Source organism: Taeniopygia guttata, chromosome 11, assembly GCF_048771995.1.
Source record: "Taeniopygia guttata chromosome 11, bTaeGut7.mat, whole genome shotgun sequence".
Taxonomy (NCBI): Eukaryota; Metazoa; Chordata; class Aves; order Passeriformes; family Estrildidae; genus Taeniopygia; species Taeniopygia guttata.
In genome coordinates, this window is record NC_133036.1 from 10156616 (window position 1) to 10177135 (window position 20520).

General features: G+C 61.5%; 1 protein-coding gene across 3 annotated transcripts in view; it reads right to left on the reverse strand.

Moving 5' to 3' along the window:
- Positions 1-20520, reverse strand: part of GSE1 (Gse1 coiled-coil protein) — a 104538-nt gene that overhangs the window by 26144 nt on the left and 57874 nt on the right. The window contains exon 1 of one of the 3 annotated variants that reach the window (XM_030282225.4): positions 3341-3518. The exons of the other annotated variants lie outside the window; for them this stretch is intronic. Within the exon in view, the coding sequence (XP_030138085.4) occupies positions 3341-3377 (37 nt within the window). The 5' untranslated portion in view covers positions 3378-3518. Of the gene's footprint in view, positions 1-3340; positions 3519-20520 lie in introns of those variants that run through there. 3 annotated transcript variants of the gene reach the window in all.

Sequence of the window (20520 nt, forward strand, 5' to 3'; positions counted from 1 at the left end):
CGTTACCCACCCACCCACCCAGACACTTGGCTTTGCACCCTGTCCTATATAGCTACCAGCAAATCTGCCTGTAAAACCATCAGGAACCGGGTTTAGCCTGGGAATAAAGAGATTACGGTGGGGAGGGGAGTGAGAAAGGAAGAAGGAAGGAAAAAGGGGGTGTCTGGGAATAATTCACCCCCCTCCTGGCTGTGTGGCTACTGATATCCCGTGTGCCTGCAGGGTTATGGCATGAGCAGGATGGCTGCAGAAAGGCACCGGATTTTTGGGGTGCCCACCCAGCCACTCAGAGCTGGGGGGCTGTGATGGAGCCCCCTCCCCAGGCCGGGACCCCCTGACCCCTTGGCACACGCTGAGCTGGCACTGGCCTCACTTGCCAGACAAGATCCAGCAGGAAAAAACCATCTGGGAAGCATCCCCCCCCCAAGCTCCGAGCAATGCCCCCAGTCCCCCCCTTCCCCTGGCTTCCCTCTTTCCCCCCTCCCCTCCTCAAACCATCACGGGGAAGCTGGAAAGTGGTTGACATGGTTGCCATGGCGACCGAATTTAGGACTGGCGAGAGGAGGAGGAGGAGGAGGAAGATGGTGGGGTGGGCAAGGGAGGAAGACAGGAGGACTTCCCTGCACCCCAACACACCTTGGAACACCCCGGCATCACCCAGCCCCCCTCAGCACCCCACCAACACCTCCCCGTGCACCCCTCGACCCCACAGCCGGCGAGGATGAGGCAGGGTATCCCCAAAGCCCAGATCCAGCTGGGGGGATGCCAAGAGCGGGGCTCAGCCCCGAGCACCCCAAACCCAGCCCGGGGGCGGCTGTTCCCGCCCGGCGCTGCCGAGAGCCGCCGGTGAGTCACAGCGGCACCCGCCGAGCGGCTGTTTACGCGGCATCACCCAGCTCCTTCCATCTGCTTTGATCCAGGGGCTAAATATTCCCGGCCCCGGCATAAAAATAGGAACGATTTGGGAAGGTCCTGAGTCAGCAGCATCCGCTGCCGGCACCCACCGCCATCCCCCGCGGCACCCGCCGGGGAGCCCCGCCGGCACATGGGGGTTCGCCACATTTGGGGACACTCACAGCGAGGGGGAGCCCCCAAAAAGCTGTGTGTATCCAGGTGTCACCCTTATGCCAGGATCTCCGGGGATGTGTCCCCAAGCAGTGCTGCTGTCCCCAGAGGAGGGTGGTGTCCCCGAGGGACACTGACACCGGCTGTAGGGTGACAACTGCACCCACGTTGTCCCAGGGAAGAGGAGCCTGAGCAGGGCTCCCATGGGGAGCAGCAGGGAACGGGGTTCCTTCCCTGTGCCCTGGCTGTCCCTGGCTGTCCTGGCAGGTCCCCACAGCGCCCGGTGTCCCCTGGCAGCCGGCTGAGCCCTGTGGCACAAATCCAGCCTCACGGCCAGAGGCATGCAGGGGACAGAACATCGGTGACCACAGGGATAAAAAGGGCACAGAAGCATCAGTGACCACAGAGACAGAGGTGACAGGAGCATTGGTGAGGTGACCAGAGGGATAAAAGGGGACAGCAGCACTGGTGACAAGAGGGACAGAAGCATCAGTGACCAGAGGGATACAGGAGGAACCAGAGTGATACAGAGCACAGGAGCATCAGTGACAAGAGGGGACAGCAGCACTGGTGACCAGAGGGGACACAGAGAAGCCGGCAGGATCCCGGGCCAGCCAAGCTCGGGGAACAAGGCACCGAGGAGCAGCGTGTGACACGGGCCACGGGCAGGCAGTCCCCGAGGCGGTGACAGTCCCCAGCAGCCGCTGAGTCACCGCCACCAGCCCGGGGCGGGGGAAGGTTCCCGTGTCTCCATCTGCTCCCACCCGACCTGGCCCACCGGCATCTCCCAACGCCCGGCAGCGATCCTGCTGCGTGCCAGCGCCTCCAGCACCATCCCCACTAATTGCTTTAAACCTCGCTTTGAGCCTGACACTTCCATGTTCCTCTCCGTCTCGCTTTTCTCCTCCGATTTTATTATTCCCCCTCCTCCGAGGCGGCTGGGGAGCGGCCGGAGCAGGGTTTGCCAGGGTGCAGGAATTAGTGCATCAGCCACAACGGCAAAACCAGAAGTTTCATGCAACAGGAGCTGCTGCCGGGAACCCCGGCTCGACCGGCGCCTGCTAAATATGGAATTTAAGGGGGGAAAAAAGCCAACCCCAAACCCATCTCCCTGCACCTGCAGCCCTCAGATGGTGCCCACCACAAGGGAGGGCTCCGAGGCCGGGCAGGAATCACCCAGGAGTGCTGTAGGCAGCGGAGAAGAACGAGGAACAAGGGAGGTGATGGTGTTTGGGGGGAACACGGGGAGCAGGACCCCCACAGCCCACAGGAGGAGGGCTCAGGGTCGGAGCAGGGTGGGAGGCTGCCACAGGAAAGCAGGTCACCCACGTCCCCAGCATGGCACGGTGCTGGCAGAGGATGTCACAGCACAACTCCTCGCAGAGCGGGGGGACCCCCAGTTCCACCCCGGTGCCCCTCGGCCGCCCTTCCCGGTAAGAAGGGCCACATGCCAAAGCCATTTCCTAAAACAAACAACCACCCGCGGGGGAACGGCCACGTGTGGGCACAGAGCCCCAGAGAGCGCCCTGCCACTGCTCCCCAGCTCCGGGAGAGCGCCCCAAAAGCGCCCCGAGTTCACGGCCGGGGCTCCCAGCCTGAGGCTACACCCCCAGTGCCAACCCCGAGCGTGAACCCCGAGATCACAGCCTGAGCGTGCCCAGAATGAACCCCCGGCGCGCACCCCAAATACACACCCGGAGCACCGCCAGCTCCCACCCTTAAGCACCCCAAAGCCCCCTCAAAACTCTCACCCCGAGCACACCCAACCCCACTGATGCCCCCCAAACCCTCCCGGGGGGATCCTCCTCCCTCGGCGGCAGCCGAAGGGGCCGGAGCTGCCAGCTGGGGTGGCACAGCAAACTTTGGTGCCCCAAATCCCTGCGCCTGGCAGTGAGGAGGCTGGCACCCCAAAACACAGCACATCCCGCATTTCTCCCCATCCCAGCTCAGCCAGAACGCCCCCGGCTCCTCGGGGAGAGGGAGAAACCCCCAGGGCGAGGGAGTGGCAGCAGGAGAAGAGAGGGGGACCCAAGCACCCCGAAACACTGCAGTGCCGTGCGGGGCTCTCTGTTCCCCCCTCTCCTCGCTTCCCCCAACCCCAAAACCTCTTTTAAGGTGCTGGAAGAAAGTAAGTTCACCCCCAAATCGCCCTTGGCTGCCGCAGGCTGGGGAGGACAAAGGGGAGTCCCCGGGTTGAGGGGGACCCCGGGGGAGACCCCAGAGTTGGGGGAGAGGGAGTGCAGAGGGCTGGCGGCAGCATCGCTCGGTGCCTTACCTGGTAAGTAATAGAGAGGTGGTTTCAACCCAAACATGATTTATGTTACAGTTCCATTGCAGCCAGGAAGAAAAAAAAAATTTAAAAATAAAAATAAAAGAGCCAACGTGAGGAGGATGTGTCAGGAAGCAAGAGAAGAAAAAAAGGGGAAAAAAAAAAGAAAAAACCCCAAAAATTAGCACCAAGCCACACGGAGGGGGTTGGAAAAATAAACCAGAGGCGAAAAAATACGGTGGAGCGGGGAGGAGGAGAAGGAGGAGGAGGAGGAGGAGGAGGAGGAGGAGCGGCGGGGGGAATCAAGTGCGTGGGGGGAGGAGGAAAAATAAAAATTGAAATAGCAGCGAGCCCAGGGCGCCGGCGGAGGGTGGCGGTGGCGGCTGTCACCGGCGGGGCCAGGGCAGGAGCCTGGCTGCCACGCGTGACGCCTTCCCGGGGGTTTTCCTGCCGCTGAGCCCCCAGCTGCCAACCGCAGGCACACAAAAAGCAGCGACGAGGAGGAGGAGGAGGAGGATGAAGAGGCGGTGGGACCCTCGGCGGGCGGCGGGGAACGCACCCCCTTGAGCAGTGCAGTGCAGTGGGGAGGAGGGGGATGGAGGCGTGGGGGGGTGACCCACGCGGGGGTTGCGAGCCGGTGTCCGTCCGTCCGTCTGTCCGTCCCCGCGGGCTGCGCCAGAGAGAGGCGGCAGACTTGCCCCCCCCCCCCCCCCCCCCCCCCGCTTCTCGATCAATTTTCATGCAAGAATCATTATCGGTAAATTGGAAATCTGGCTCCTTGACAGCAGATTTGTCTCCCCTAATGACGGGGAGCGGGGCAGGAGGGCGGCCGGCAGCTGCTCGCCCCCAGCGCCCTCCGCATCCCCCGGGCTCCAGCCTTTGGCCCCGGTGCTTTCGGGGGAGGGGGTGAACCCCCGGGGCACCCCTGGGAGCAGCCTTCCTCCCCCTCACCCCCCCGCTCCTCCTCCTCGCCTACAGACGGAATAATTTTAATTTTTTCTTTCTTGCCTTTTTCTGTTTTCAAACAGCTGCCGGTGCGGCGGGCGGAGGGGGAAGAGGTATATATAAAATAAAAATAGGAACGCAATTCCCCCCTCCCCGGTCGCTTCAGGAGGATATAAAACAATAAATAACCCAACTTTCCTGCCCGCCGGGAGCTGCTTCACAAAAGGCAGGCGAGCAAAGCCCCTGCTGCCCCCCCCGCCCCAAAATCCCCTCTTGAGCCCCTAAATCCCCCCTTGCCGGCCTCGCTGGGCGTCGGGGGCTGTAATGAGCCGCCCGATAGGATCTCCCCCATCCCCTGTCCGCTGATGCATTAGCAGATCCGGGAAGACATGCTCGCAGGCAAATAGGGCTAATAAATGCTATTAGGGGAGCGCGAGGGAGGCTGGAGATCCTGGCTGCACCATAGTAACGAGGGCCCGGCTTAATTTGCTTTAAGCAAACGATCGGGCGAGGCGGGGTGGAGGAAGGAGGGGACGGGCTGGGGAGGGGAGGGGAGGTGGGGGAGCGTCTCTGGCATCCAGCGGGAACGCGCATCCACCGGGAACGCGCATCCACCGGGAGCGCGCATCCAGCGGGAGCGCGCCCCGAGTGCTACACGCGCCTCTGACCCCCCCCTTCCCCAAAAATCAACCCCGCTCCCAGCGCGCCCCCACCCAGCTCCGTCCCTCTCTTCCCAAACCGGTTTTAACACCAAAGTTCACGAGGGCGACGTGCGATATCTCGCCCCTGCAAGAGAAGCCACATCCTGTATGATAATGGGCAGCCCTTCAAACAGCTTTAAAGACACACAGGCCATTCCCAGGCGCCCGCTGCCTGCAGGGACAGGGGGACAGGGGGCACGGAGGTCACAGTGTCACCCCAAAGACATCCATCCATTCCCAGGTGGGCCCCCGCCTGCTCCAGAGGGGTTATGGGGGTCACAGTGTCACCCCAAATCCGCCCAGCCATTCCCAGGAGGTCGCTGCCTGCACTGGGTGTGGGGATGTGGGTGGCACAGGGGTCACAGGGCATCCCCAAACCCAGCCAGCCCTTCCCAGGTGCCCACTGCCTGCCCCAGCTCCACCAGAGCGTGGGCACAACGGGGAAAACGGGGGTCGCAGGGTTACCCCAAACCTATCCAGCCCCGCTGGATGGTTGGAGGGGGTTTGTGACACTTGTGCACACTTGCATGTGTGCACACACACACAGGTATCCCTGCACTCCCACCCCGCCGGCTGTGCTCCCCAAAATCCCACTCGGCAGAGACAGAGCCTGTGCAAACCTGCACCCTCCTCCTCCTCCCCCCCTCCCCCGTTAAATATTGCTTTCCCGATTCCAGGTCGGGGGATTATTATTGTGTCTTTTCTTCCTTCCTAACCTACATCTGTCAAGATCGGCGCTGGGAGTATTTCTGGCCCGTCCCCTGAGTCATCGTCGCTCGTGTCCCAGGCAGCACCCGTGTCCCTGTGCTCTGTGGGGCGCTGGAAGCTGCTGCTCCCACCCATGGGTGCTGCTGCTCCCACCCGTGGGGTGCTGCTGCTCCCACCCCGGCCAAACATCCCCCCAAATCCCACTGGTGCATTCTATAATGCCACGGATGGGGTCACACACCTGCGGGTGCCCCAAACCCATTGCCCCCCCTTGTGTGGGTGCAATGGGGACCCCCCACCCCAGGCTGGGAAAAGCTTTGGAGTCACCGCGTCACCCAATTCCCACCCCGCTTGCAGAGGGGTTGGATTTGCTGGGTTCAGGCAAGCACCGGGGGACCCCTCCCCTGCTCCCCCCACCCCACGGCAGGAGCCGTAAAAATTAATTTGCAAACATGTCATTACACAATAGCTGTGCAGGCAATAAACCTGTAATTACAGGCGGCTGGGGGAGCGGGCAGGCAGGGAGGGGAGGGAGGGAGGGGGGAGGGCAAACCTGCCTGCCAGCTCCGGTTTTGGGGTTTCACCCCCCCTTTTCCCCCCTCCCCTCCGCTGCTTTTATTCATTATGCAAACGAGAATTGCTTCACTCCTGGAAGTTGGGCTCTACTTCAAAGGGGCGCCCTGCCTGCCCTGCCCTCGCTCCCCGCCCTGCCTCCCAAAACCCCAACACCCCAAACCAGGAGCACCCGCTGCTTGGCCGGCGTGGGGAAACCGGGGCACAGCGGCGGGGACAGCCCCGTTGGGAAACCCCGACCCTTTGCGACATCCCCAACCGAATTATCCGCCACCCCCTTGGGCTGGCCCCGCTCTGGGGGTGACCACCCTGCCTCAGTTTCCCCACTTACCACCCCGCGGGGTGACCACCCTGCCTCAGTTTACCCACTTACCACCCCGCGGGACTCCGGGCAGCGGCTGAGACACCGGCCCGGCCACCGAGCAGGCGGCTGGGCACGCCGTGCCTCGCCCCTCGTTAGCGGGAGAGCCGGACGAGCCTGACCCACTTCCCCGAGCGCCGGGAGGATTAATTGGTGCCTTTGCTCGCGAGGAGCCGCCGGGAGCTGGGGCAGGTGCCAGGCGGGATTAGCAAAGCATGAGAGCGCAGCTTGCGGGGCCAGCCCTGCCCACGCCACCGCCACGGCCGGGACACGCCGCGCGGGCATCCCGCACGGCCACCGGGATGGGCACCCGGGCATCCCTCCCTGGGAACGGGCATCCCGCACGGCCACCGGGATGGGCACCGGGACGGGCACCGGGACATGCCTCCCTGGGAACGGGCATCCCGCACGGCCACCGGGATGGGCACCGGGACATCCCTCCCTGGGAACGGGCACCGGGACATCCTTCCTTGGGAACGGGCACCGGGACATTCCTCCCTGGGAACAGGCACCGGGATATCCCTCCTTGGGAACGGGCACTGGGACATCCCTCCTTGGGAACGGGCATCGGGACATCCCTCCCTGGGAACGGGCACCGGGACATCCCTCCTTGGGAACGGGCACCGGGATATCCCTCCTTGGGAACGGGCACCGGGACATCCCTCCCTGGGAACGGGCATCCCTGGGACGGGACACCTCCCTGGGAATGGGCACTGGGACATCCCTCCCTGGGATCGGGCATCCCGCATGGCTACCGGGACATCCCTCCCTGGGAACGGGCATCCCTGGGGATGGGACACCTCCTTGGGAACGGGCACCGGGACATCCCTTCCTGGGAATGGGCATCCTGCATGGCCACCTGGACATCCCTCCCTGGGGATGGCCACCAGGACATCCCTCCCTGGGGATTGACACCAGGACAGCCCTCCCTGGGCATGCTCGGCCTCCCCACAGGTCCCCTCACAGAATGGGACGTGGCCATGCTGGGCATATCCAGCACAGGATGCTCAAATCCAAGGGATGCCTGCTCTAGGGAAACTGAGGCACGGGCTCCACCACATTCCCTGCAGCCCGGCACCATCCAGCAGTGGGGAACACAGGATCAAGAGGAGCGAGCGGTCGCCTCCCATCGTAAATAAGCAGCTCAGTGATGATTTCCTGCTCTTGTTGACCTTTGACTATGCAGAATAAAGACATAAATCCATATTTTAAACCCATCTGAGCGCCAGCCAGGCCCACAAAGCCATTTACAGCCTGCGATTTGGACGGGACAGTGAGCAGGAAAGCGATGGTTTCTCGAGGTGACATTCCCCAGGAGGGAAATGAAGTGTTTTATTTGCAGATATATAGGGCACGGTCGTTCCTCCGCTTCCCCTTCCCTCCGCCCTCGGCTCATAAATAAAACATACGGCCGTGTAACCGGCTAATTACGGGAGGATGGCAAAACCCCGCCGGTCGCTGGGAAAAGAAATCAGCTTTTTAATCAGCCCACTTTCCTCGCCATCTAACTTAAGGAGAAATGGGCATTTCGGGTGCCGGGATGGAGCCGAGACTCTCCGGCGGCTCGTGGATTCCCTGTGGGGTTGTGCACCCCGATCCCTTGGGGCAGCTTTGGGGTTGCTTTGGATTGGGGGGTGGTTCAAGCTGCTTCTGGCGTTCTGTTTTTTTTTCCCCTGGCTGGGAAAAGGATGTCTTTGAAAAGTCTAATTGTTCCTTACACATTAGATACATTAATGAGGTCTCTGATCAAGCGGCTGGCTCTCCGGCAAGGAGGCTTCAAGTAGCAATTTTCCATTTGTGTTTCAAATTTTAATGAATGTTCCTGTCTCCGGCTGCGATGCGCGGTGATAATCCGTACGGCTCGGGTCAGCGCCGGAGCAGGGGCTGCCGCACGGGAGGGCTTGTACAAGGGTTTGATTTCTTTGGGGAATAGTTCATACAAAAAATGGTAATGGCAGAAGACAGTCTTCCTTCCCCCTCGGTTGCCAGAGCCCAAGAGCTACAAATCAGAGGGTTATTATTTCTTTCCGATGTCCCTAAAGTATCCTATATCTTTAGCGGGAGAGTAAAGTTCAGCCCTGATAAGATTGCGGCGCTGGGTGAGACGGGCTTTGCCTTTCCTCCTGCCTTGTTTTTTCATCCCTCCACCTCCATCTCCCTCTCCCTGTATCCCTGAGGAGCCCAGCAGGGTGTCCCCAGGGCCACCAGCCCACCCAGCGCCCCACATCCAAGGGTCGGATCCGGAACCCACCCCGCCAGGACAAGATTTGTATAACCTTGTTTTGGCATGCCTGCCATTAACTTAATTTAACATCCATATTGCCGCTACTTAATTAAATAGATGAACTCATTTTACATTTGCAAGTCTTAATTCATCCTGAACAAAATTGGCCATGTTTCGTTCTTTCTACTCTACCAGCTCCCCGGAACAAATGACTGCCTTTTGTAGTTAACTGCTAGTACAGGTTAAACGCTAATTAGCAACCCGGGTTGGGTGTTAACTTCCTTATTTATCACCCCGGCGCCACTCGGTGAGCGAGGGGGCGCGGGCTGGCACTTCCAGTTTCCTGCATGGGCCTGGGTCCCGCAGGGTCAGGGCAGCGGGGCTGGATGCGTGCGGGATGAGCCGCGTGCAGGATGCACCGCCTGAGGGATGCGCCGTGTGCGGGATGCACCGCCTGAGGGATGCGCCGTGTGCGGGATGCACCGCCTGAGGGATGCGCCGTGTGCGGGATGCACCGCCTGAGGGATGCGCCGTGTGCGGGATGAGCCGCGTGCGGGATGAGCCGTGTGAGGGATGCGCCATGTGCGGGATGCGCCGCGTGCGGGATGCGCCGCGTGCGGGATGCGCCGCGTGCGGGATGCGCCGCGTGCGGGATGCGCCATGCGTGGCACACGTGCAGCGCACCTGGGGTGGCCCAATGCACCGAGTGCCCGGTGCAGGGGGCCTGGCACATCACCCAGGTGTGCAGGATACCTGGGGGTTGGCATGTGGTGTGTGGGGGTCAGCGCACGGTGCTCAGCACGCACTCCCTCCAGTGTGTGACGCTCGATGTGCCGCGTGTGGGGTTCGGCACGCCGCGGCCACAAGGGATGTGGCACGTGGGACACGATGCACGACACGTGGCTCGTCATGGATGATGCACAGGGGGGTCAGTGCACGGGCCTTGGCACGCGTGGCCCTCGTCACAGCGCTGCTCAGCGCATCACGCAGCACCCAAACATCTCCCTGGAGAGCACCCCTCCACCTCACCACCCTGCCAACGCACCCTAACTCTGCCACGGCCAGCACAACCTCCCTGGAGGTACCTGGGGAGAGGCCCCGGAGCGAGCACCACCCTGTTTTTTCAATCAAGCTCCCACGCAGGCTGCTCCGGGGGTGCCCACACCAAGCGGCGATGCCCGGAGGCTGCCGAGCCTCAGCACATCCCACCCACACGCCTCCCGTGGGGCGCTGGCTGCGGCGGGGGGCACGGCAGGGCGAGGGGACACGGGGACCACACCAGCAGGGCAGCTGGGCCGCACTGAGCCTGGCAGGAAGCTGCTCCAGGAAGGCTCGTCTGGTTTGACTAACAAATCGCTAACTGCTTCCCCCGAGGCAGGTGGAAGGAAACAAGCTCCGTGGCTGTAAACAACCCCCCTGGCCCCCCGCTTGCCACCCACGGCCCCCCGCAGCCCTCCCCAAGCGCCGGCCAGGGGCAGGTTGAGACAGAAAACACTTGTGCAACGCTCTGTTGGCGCTCTGATGCAAGCCATGCCGGGGGTCAGGGCCCCCCCAGGTCCTGCCCGGTGCCCAGGGACGCTGGCACCCCGGGCAGGGCGTGGGGTGACGCAGAGCTTGAGCCAGCCCAGGCTGGCCCTGCAGGACAATTCCTCGCTGGCACCTGCCATGACCTCCCAGCTGCCGGTGTGACTCAAGGGGACGAGCCGAGGTGGTGGCATGGGGCAGCCAGGGGCAAAGCCCACCGTGCTGGTGACACTGAGGTCCCTCTGCCAGCACCAGCCAGTGCAGTGTGCCCAGGAGAGGCGACCATTGGTGCTGGTGGCATCACCGCTGATGTCCAGCCCTGCTAACAGGGACTTGGGGACGAAGTGGCGGCAGGGGACCGATAGGCATCTCCCTGGCCTTGTAAACCGATCTGCCCCCACCTGCTGAAATAACAGCGAGGGGAGGCAGCTCTGGTTACCGGCAGTGCCGGGGGCCGGCTGGGTGCCAGCGCCCTTGGCAGAGGGCCAGGCACAAGCAGCTCTGCGGGCACCGAGCGGGACCCCGGTCCTGCCCCCTCGCCACCGGCGCCGCACGGAGCTGCTCGTCCCGCTCCCCGGCGTCACCACCCCTCCTGCTCCCTCCCCACCCGGTATTTCAGGTCTGGCACCCAAGCCGGCACCTTCGGCAGCCAGCGGTCCTGCAGGGACATCACCCCTGCCCGGGGCCACCGCAGCGGGGATGGCACCAGCCACGCCACCCAGGAGCGGCAGCAATTCTCCAGCTTATCCCAAGCGGTTTTGGCCGCATCCTGCTTGGCACAGAGGGGCTCCGAGCACGGCAGCACCAGGATGAGGAGTCGCCATGGCCAAAAGAAAGCCCAGTGGCTGGATCCAGCCGCTCTGGGAGGAGGGATAAGCGCTCCAAGGTCCCCTCGCTGCCCCCAGGCCCCACCAGGACCCCATCCCAAATCCCTGCCATCAGCAGAAGCGAAGGAGCGGGGCCATGAGGAGCGAGGGTGATAGATAACAGCCCTCTGTGCCGGCGAGATAAATAGCCCCAGCAGCGCCAAGCTGTACTCGGCCAGAAGCTAATAGGGGCTGTCAGGGCAGTTTAGAGGAGCAGAGCATCGTTTGGGGCCCGGCTGGGAGGACGCCGAGGGGAAGTGACAAGGAAGCTGAGCAGAAAGCGACAGGCAGTACACAAAGAGCATGTCCTCTGTAAGTGGTGATAAACCTTGGAAAAAAAAGAGAAAAGCTAAATCAGTTGTTTAGCCGATGTACCACATGCTGACAGGGCAAATGTGAAGGCTTTTATGGCCACATGGGTTTTCATTTGCAGTTATTCATAGCGGAGCCGGGCGCTTTATCTCACTTTACATTATGTGCAACCACAATGCAGACACTTGCACCGCAACGCATTGCCTCCCTGGAAAATATTAATATGTAAATGTCAGGCTCAGAGGGCAGCGAGGGAACAGCAGGCAGGGAGCAGGCCGGGAGATAAAACCTGCCCTGGAAGGGAGGGGGGCGAGCAGGACCCCCAGCCCGCACCCTCGGGTGTGCAGGAAAGGGGAGGCACAGCTGGGACGGAGCGTGCAGAGAGGAGCTCGGTGTGCATTTGTGTGTGTGCTGGGAGGGGTGTGTGTGTGTGTGTGTGAGCACAAACACGTGTGCACAGCATCCCTCAGCAGACAGGGATGGATTCCTGCGTGTGCACTCACACAGGCGTGCACGATGCAGCACAGGACGTGCACGCGCGTCACCTCTGCAGGACTGACAACCTCGGTGCCCTGCCGTGTGTCACAATCCACGGACACCCCCCACACCACCTGAGCACGCCCCTGCACCCAGAAGAGCCCCGGGGAGCCGTGCCCACCCTGAGGGATGTGTGGCAAGGCCATGCCAGGCTGGGAGGCAGCCCCGGCCGGGCAGAGCGCGCCGGCGCGGCGTGCCAGCGCCTGCACAGCCCCGGCGGGCAGCGCTCCAGCCATGCCTGCTGTTCCCGGGCTCTGTTCCTCTCCAAGAGCCTCCAGCCCCGGGGTAGTGCCAGACTGACAGCCTGGAGGCTATTTATTCGCGGGCAGAGGCAGCGGGAGCTGCTGGCGGATGCAGCCGCCTTTGTCCTACAGGGAAGTTTGCTCCCCGCCTCCTGCCTGCCCCCCATCTCCCCTGGTTTGCCACCTCCACACCCCGATGTGCCATCAAAGCACAGGGTGGCATTTGGGGCAGTTCCCAGCCCCAGTGTCCACTGCGCCATGGCAGGACTCGCACACAAGGCCCTGGCACACAGGGACACCGGGCAGCTGCCACGCTCCCCCTGCCCCGGCAGCCCTCAGCATCACCCCATCAAGCCAGGGCGCTGGAGGTGGCACCCCAAAGGTGGTAGGGGAAGGAGGAGGGTGGGCACCCACCCCTGGGCTTTCCTCCTTGGCACGGTGCCTGCCAGGGTGGGGGGCACCTCCAAAACGCAGCCCCCTGGGCCGTTACCAGGAGAATCGCTGGCAGCCAGCGCTGGCACGGGGACAAGCCTGGGAGAGAGGTGGCCCCCCAGCACCTCGGGGAAGGGAACAATCCCTGGGCATTTCTTTTTTTGGCAGGCCCCGGGTGCCCCCTCCTCTGCACCCCCCCCGCCCTCCTCCCGCGCTCGGGCGCAGGGACACAATTAAATCAGTGTTCTGCTAACAATCTGCCGGCTAATAAGACATTTTCCTCCCTCTCCCTCCTCCCCCCCACTCCACCCCAATCCGTGTGTGATGGGAGCGCTTTGATATGAGAGTGGACTCTAATGGGTTCGGTGTAAGGGAGCCTTAATTTATTACGTGCCTGTAATTGATGTTTGTATAAAGTAGCTCTTACAGCTCCTCAGAGTGGGAGATGAAAAGCAATCAGTCAGCCATTTGCCTCCAAAGGAAGGAGAGAGAAGACAGACAGCGAGAAAGAACCAGACATACTCATCAAGCCTGGAGAAAAACCCAGAAAACGAGGGAACAAACAAAATCACCCCTGCGCAGCCTCACCAGCGGCTCTGGCATCCCTGGGTACCACCGCCAGCATCTCTGGATATCACTGCCAGCATCCCTGGCTATCAGCATCAACATCCTTGGGTAGTGCTGCCAGCATCCCTGGGTACCACTGCCAGCACCCTTGGGCATTACTGCAAGCATCTCTGGGTACTGCTGCCAGCATCCCTGGGTACCACCAACAGCATCCCTGGGTACCACCAACAGCATCCCTGGGTACTGCTGGAAATCCCTGACTGCCACCAACAGCATCCCTGGGTACCAACACCAGCATCCCTGGGTACCACCAACACCATCCCTGGGTACCAACACCAGCATCCCTGGGTACCACCAACAGCATCCCTGGGTACCACCAACAGCATCCCTGGGTACCACTACAGCATCCCTGGGTACCACCACAGCATCCCTGGGTACCAACACCAGCATCCCTGGGTACCACCAACAGCCTCCCTGGCTACCAGCTGCCACAATCCTGGGCACCTCCCCACCCCAACACTCCCAGGGCCGGATCCTGGTGGGAATGCCGGCTGTGGGAGCCTCGTGGAGCCGTGGCAGGGCAGGATGAGGCCGGGCTGCAGCAGCCGGTGCTGAGCTGCTCTAATGACGGCGGGCGCTGGGGAGTCACGTGCCGCCCAGCGCCGGCTGGGGAGCCGTACGTCACCATCCCCGGCAAAAAATCGGTGCTAAATTGAATCAATCCATCTTGGAAATGGCTCTTGTCAGCCGGTGTCAGGGAGAGCGTCTGCAGGAGAGGGATCAGGCGGGGGCAGGCCGGCGAGGGCCAGGCGGGCGGCACCGCTGCCGTGGCACTGCTGGGTGTCTCTGACCCCCCCATATGTTGGGTATGGGGGGTCCTCCTGCTGTCAGGAGGGCAGAGCAGGATGGGATCCTCATCATCCATCCAGCAGGGAAAGCAGAGTCTGGAGCAGACTGCGTGACTCAGTTTCCCCACACTCCGTGCCCCTCTATCTGCTGAAGGAGGGCAGCTCCACATCAGGTAAAACCCCAGGAGGGTTGGAGACCTCCCCAGTGCCCACGTGCACCACAGCACCGTGCCCAGGGCAGAGTGTGCCAGGCTGGGAAGGACGATTCCACACCAGGGAGACAAAGACGCCGGCACTTGACACAAATATAGATGGATCCTCGGAGTACGGACCCTGCAGCCTGGCAAATTAAAACGTAGCGCGAAAGGGGGGACGGAAACAGCCCCGGTGATTGATTTTCCATCCAGACATTCAAACCAACCGAATATGTCACCCAGACAAGCCCTCGGAAAGCGGCGGCAAGCCCAGATTTATCCTCCGCTCGGACCGGAGACCATCAATCCCTATCCAAGCCTGGGAAATGGCTTCACGGCCCTGCCTCCCCATCACCGTGCCCATCCCATCCCCGGGCCAGCAGGTGGGATGGGCACACCATGGGAAGATGGGGCACAGGAGCCGCCAGCAAAGAGGATCCAGGCACAGGGACACATACCCAGGCTGCTAACGAAGGCAATTAGAGGGGAAAGCATCCCTCGCACCGCTTCTCCTAATTAAGAACCATCCAATTCCCCAACCCGCCTGTTCCCCGGCTCCGGTACAGCCTGTTATTTACCTGCAGCTAATAGGTTGGGCGCAGCTAATGATAGTCTTGTATCAAATGGCTGGATCTTGGCTTCTGACAGCTTTAAAGACCCGTCTCGGGGACACGAGGGTTTCTAATTACGGGGTTCGTCACGGGAAGGCTGGGTTCAACGCCAGTCACTCTCCCCGGGTGACATTTCTGCCCGGATTGGAAATCTAAACACAGCCCAGCCAGTTAAGGTTAAAAATACGGCGCTTGACAAGACAAGGGATCATAATTTGGGTCACCGCCGGGTTTAATTAATTGGAATGGAGCAATCAAAGCACAGCGTGCGGTAATTACAGCCCCGGTTGGGGCAGGGCTGGGGGAGGCGGGTGAAGGGATGGGGGGGATGCTCCCCACCGTGGGGACAGGCAGGGAGGCATCGCCCTCGCCCCGGGGTGCAGGGAGCAGGCAGGGCAGGCAGGGAGACGCGAAGGAAGCGAGCTGGGAGCTCCCCAGCACGCCATTCCCAGTGGATCACACGCCACCCCACAGGAATCCCACAGGCAAAGCGGGTTCCATCCCTGGGGTCCCCATCCCCACAGTGCCACGCAGCCCAGGCTCCCAGGCAGCACCGCGGCTCTGCCGAGTGATTTATTTTCACCAATTACCGGGGCACTTTTCCCTTCGCCAGGACCACGCTTAATTGATTGGAACCTATTGAAAACAAATTAACCGGCACCGGGGCGCAGGGACCTGTTTATGGCTCCTCCGTGGGGGGAGGACACGTGAGTGGCTCTGACACGTGGGTGATGCACGGTGGGATCGGGGAAGGAAGGTGGGACAACCCAAATATCCCCCTAAATATCCTCAGTGCTGCTGGCTGGCTCCTCTGCGGTGCTTAATGCTGATGTGCAAGGGGAAACTGAGGCACGGAGCAGCATGGAGCTCACATCCTGGCACTCTCTTGCTGGAAAAGCTCCCTGTGGCATGGACAGGACCAAAATGTTCCTCCTCACCGCAGTGCCCCAGAGGAGGGATGCTCACAACGGTGACCCCATTAAGCGAACCCAGCTAGCATTAATTTGACCCCATCCGCCGCGCGCTAATCAGCTGTAACCGTGGCACCCAGCTCAATCCAAATTGATTTACCGAGGCTGGAAATGGATACAAATGTGATTAAAGGCTTTTTATTTTCCATAGGTCCTCTCTAAAATGATTTAAATCAATTGCTACGTGCAGGGTCCTCTTCCTCCTCTCCGGCTGACCCCGCGGCGCCGCGCTGTCGGCCGGGGCGGGTGGGGAATAACACCCCACTTTTTCCATCTGCCCCATAAACCCACCCAGAGGGGAGCAGCACCCCAATTTCCCACCGTGACCCACTCAAACCCCTCGCTGGACCCCTCACATCCTTCATGGGCGGGATGCCGGCACGCCGGGCGGCCCTGGCGAGCGATCAAAGCCCATTAGGCTGAGCGCCGATGCGCGCCCGTTGTTCGTCAATTATTCAAACAATAATTGCACCCTTATTTAAAGTCTAGTCTTGCGTGCGCAGCACTGCAGGCTGCCAAGGCCCACGTTAGATTTACACCCCCGGCGCGCTCCCGCCGCCAATTAATTAAGCAAACACATTCCTCCGCACGCTCTCAGGTGTGCAACCTGCCCGGTTCAGGTTCAGCCCGGCAGCACTGACACATCCCCACCCGGGTGAGGGGTCACAGCCCCTGGGGGGGCCCTATTAGGGCTCCCTGCTTTTAGGATTTCCCTAAGGTTGGCTGCTCTCACCCTGCTCCAAAGCTGATTAAAGATGAAGCGGTCCCCTCATCTGCTTCCCCGCAATTTTTCCCAAATTTGGGGGGGAAAAAAAAAAAAAAGCAAGGAGGAGGGGGTCGATGCCTGCATCAATTGTTAGGGGGGCCCCCCTGTCCCTAATCAGGGGGGAGGCTGGGAGTGACAGTCACCAAGAGGTCAATTCATTCATCTGGCCATGTTATTACAAGTCCAAATTTATTGTCACCGGGCCACATTAGCGCTGGCACGGAGGACGCGAGGTTGCACCCCTACTGAATAAGCAGATAAATGAAAGACATCTGGAGAGCAGAATGAAGGGGCAGATTATTAATGCTGAAATTTAGAAGCCAAGGTCTAAGCCACGAATCCATCAGCGCAACCAGTTATGTCCAATAAATTAGGAGAGATAAGGATTGAAGGATGGTATATTAAAGGCAACATTCATTTCTGAACTGGCACGAGGGCTTGCAGGCATCCTGCCTCTGCAGGGTTAACCCTTGGTGGGCAGGGATGTGGAATGTGGCATGCACAGAGCTGGGGAGGCCAATGGTCCCTGCACAGAGCACACCCTGCCACCAGCTGCCCGATTTGGGGCTGTCACCAGTGCTCCCGAGGGGGTGTGAAGGAGGGTGCACCCCCCTAATGGAATGGGCACTGCAATGGAGGTGCGAGGTGACAATGGAGAGGCTGGCAGGGGGGCACAGGGCATCCCATACCCACTGGGCAAGGAGCACAGGGCTCCCCAGCCCTTCCTGCAGCTCATCCATCCTCCCCAGTTAAGGGAGGCCTGGGGGTCTGCGTGGCTCCTCACAGCATCTCTGACCTCCGTCCCTGGGCTGGGGTTCAGCTGGCCCTGACAGTTCTTTGGGGACTCATGGCCACGGGCAACAGGTAAGGACTGAGGGGACAGAGCCTGTCTGGCCACCCCAGCCCCAGCTGCCACCAGGAATTGTCTCCCTATTCCTCCTCCTTTGGCTGCCTCCCATCCACAGCCCCCACTCCATCCCACCCCATAGGTCCCACCACACCAGTACCTCCGGGTTGTGCCTGCCTCAGTTTCCCTAATGGTGTCACAACAGGATGGCAGGATCTGGCTACCTGAGAACACTTCGGTTCCTATCCTATCCTTCAGTTCCATCCTATCCTTCAGTTCCTATCCTGTCCTTCAGTTCCATCCTGTCCTTCAGTTCCATCCTATCCTTCAGTTCCATCCTATCCTTCAGTTCCATCCCATCCCAGCTGATGTGAGGCTGCAGCCTGGCACCTCCAGGACATGTTATCCCCAGGGAAAGCAAGGAACACAGCAGGCCAGGGACCCATGACCTCCTCAGCGGCACAGCCCTGGGGATGAGTGAGCACCTCCATGTCATGATGCCAGGAAGGGCAAAAATCAGGAATTTTTGCTCCTGTTTGGCTGAGTGACTGCTCAGCAGTGAGGCCACTCACTTGAGTCTCCCCTTGGCACCCCACAAGTGGCATTTTGGAGGAGAGATGTGCAAAGATGGGGAGATGATGGCGAAACAGGGGGTCCCTGACGCTGGTCTCTCCTTGGCCCAGCAGCAAAGGGATGTAGGGCAGGAAGGCACACAGGTCCCCCAACACCGACCTGGCCCCCACAACACCAGCTGAGCCCCCTGCCCAGCCCCAAACCCTCCCAGCACCCACACAGCTCCAGCCCCCGCAGTGCTCCCAGTTTCAGCCTTCCCAGTGCTCCTGCCAGTTCCAGCGTCTCTCCCCCTCCCTGCAGTGGCTCCCGAGCAAATTTCAACCAGCCTCATCTGGCATCTGAGGGATTTGGGATTTGTTTAAGCTCTTTTCACCCGCCGGACTTTAATCGGCGCGTTTGCCTGACCTCCAGCCCCGGTGCAACCCCGGCTGTGCCGGCGGTGCCGCCTGAGGGTCCCGGCTCGGGGCGATTCCCAGTGCCAAAGCCCGGGGCTGCCCCCAGGATAGCTGGGATTAGCTATCAAATAACTTGGCATTTAAACCCTTTTTAACAGGGCTGGAGGTCGGGAGGGTGAGGGCAGAGGTTAAGCTTGACCGCGGCCGGGCGCTGACCCTGCGGCCGGGGACGCCGGAGAGGGGACGGGGCGGCACGCGGGGCCAGGGGGTGCGGGACCCTCGGCCCGGCCGTGCCACCCACCCACTTCCCCTTGCACGGTGGGGCCAGGGAGGGGACAGCTTGTGGGGACCTTGCAGGTGTCCCCAAAAGAAGGGGTGTCCCCACAGGAGGGGTGTCCCACAGCCCCAGCCTCGCCACCCCCATCACTTACTGAGGCTCTGCAGCAAAGACGACCAGCTCTTCATCTCCAGCATGGCGAGGGTCCCGTGCCCCCCTCCCCAGGCCGGTGCTCAGGCTGCTGGGGGGGCCCAGCACCGGTCCCACACCCCGGCAGCGGGAGGCACAGCCCCGGTGCTGAGCCGCCGGCGGGTGACAGCGACCATTTTATTGCCTTTTAACTCTGCCTGCGCGGCTCCGGCGCGCTCATCCTCCCCCTCCCCGCCGCCCAGGCTGGTCCTGGGTTGGGGAGCTTTGCTTTTCTCTCCCTTCCCTCCTCCTCCTCCCTCCTTGCACTTGATAGCAGCCTTGTCAAGCCCGCCGAGCTGTGCTGACCCCTGCCCTGGCGCTGCTAATTAAGGCGGCACAGTGACAGCCCCAGTGCCTCGCCAGAGCGCCGCGGCACCGCTGCTCCTAATTGGAGACGCTTTTGAGTTCTCAAAAACCACCCAGTTGGGGCTGGGGGTCCTGGGGGGGTCCTGCACCCATGCCAGGGGGTGGTGCTGCAGTGGGATGCAGAGCCCAGCCTGCACCCATCAGCATCCTGGATGTTGAGGTCCCAATTTTGAGGATGCAAAATTGGATAAAAAGACCCTGAAGTCAGGAGGAAAGCGGGATTGGGATGGATGAAGGTGAGCAATTCCCTCGGGAACGCCCCCTGCATGAGGGGCACTTCATGCTGGGGCCTCCCGAGGTATTTTTGGATGGTGAGGAGTGAGGGCAGCGGGCATGGCAGGGAGCCAGGGCACGGGGCTGTATCTCCCTGTGGCAGAGCAGGGGCTGGCAGGGGTATCAGCTGGGACACCTGGCTCCTGTCCCTACCCCTCTGCCGAGACCCTGAACACCCTGGGGAGCCCCACCACGGCTGGGGGAGCTCAAAGGGGCACGGCAGCACCCACCCAGCGCCGGGGGCCGTGTCCCCTGGGCCGTGCCAGCAGCCTGACGGATCCATTGTGTCGTGACAGACGAGCTGTTTTATCGCGGCGAGGGAGCCAGCGCCAGCCGTCAGGCTGACCCCGCCGGCGGGCTGAGGAGAAACAGAAGAGGGCTTGTATCATCCGGGGGTCAGAGGGCACGGAGGCAGCCAGCCCCCCCTGCACTCCCAAATTCCTGGCATGCACGCCCGGGCAGGCAGCTGCATGCGGCCCCTGAGCTGCAGGTGGGGGCTGGCAGGGTGTGGGGACAGACACCCCCCCCTCAGCACCCCCAGTCCCTGTGCTGGCAGCCCAGCCTCCCCTTGTTGTACCTGTGACAGTGTCCCCAAGCTGTCGTGTCCTGTAGCATCCCTGAACTGAGGTTTTCAGTCTGTGCTGTCCCATCCCCTGAAATGGTGTCCCCAGCTGCTCCATCCCACTGCAGAAGCTGGGACACCTCAGGGGGACACAGACGGACACTCACAGCCACCCCGGTGTCCCCCAAGACAAACCAGTGACCAGAGGTCACCGCTTTTCCCACACGACCCCAAAATCCAGTGTCACCTCCATGTCAGGGCTCTAGTGGGACGGGCAGGGTGTGATGGTGACTGCAGCCATGGAATTAATTGGAAATCACAT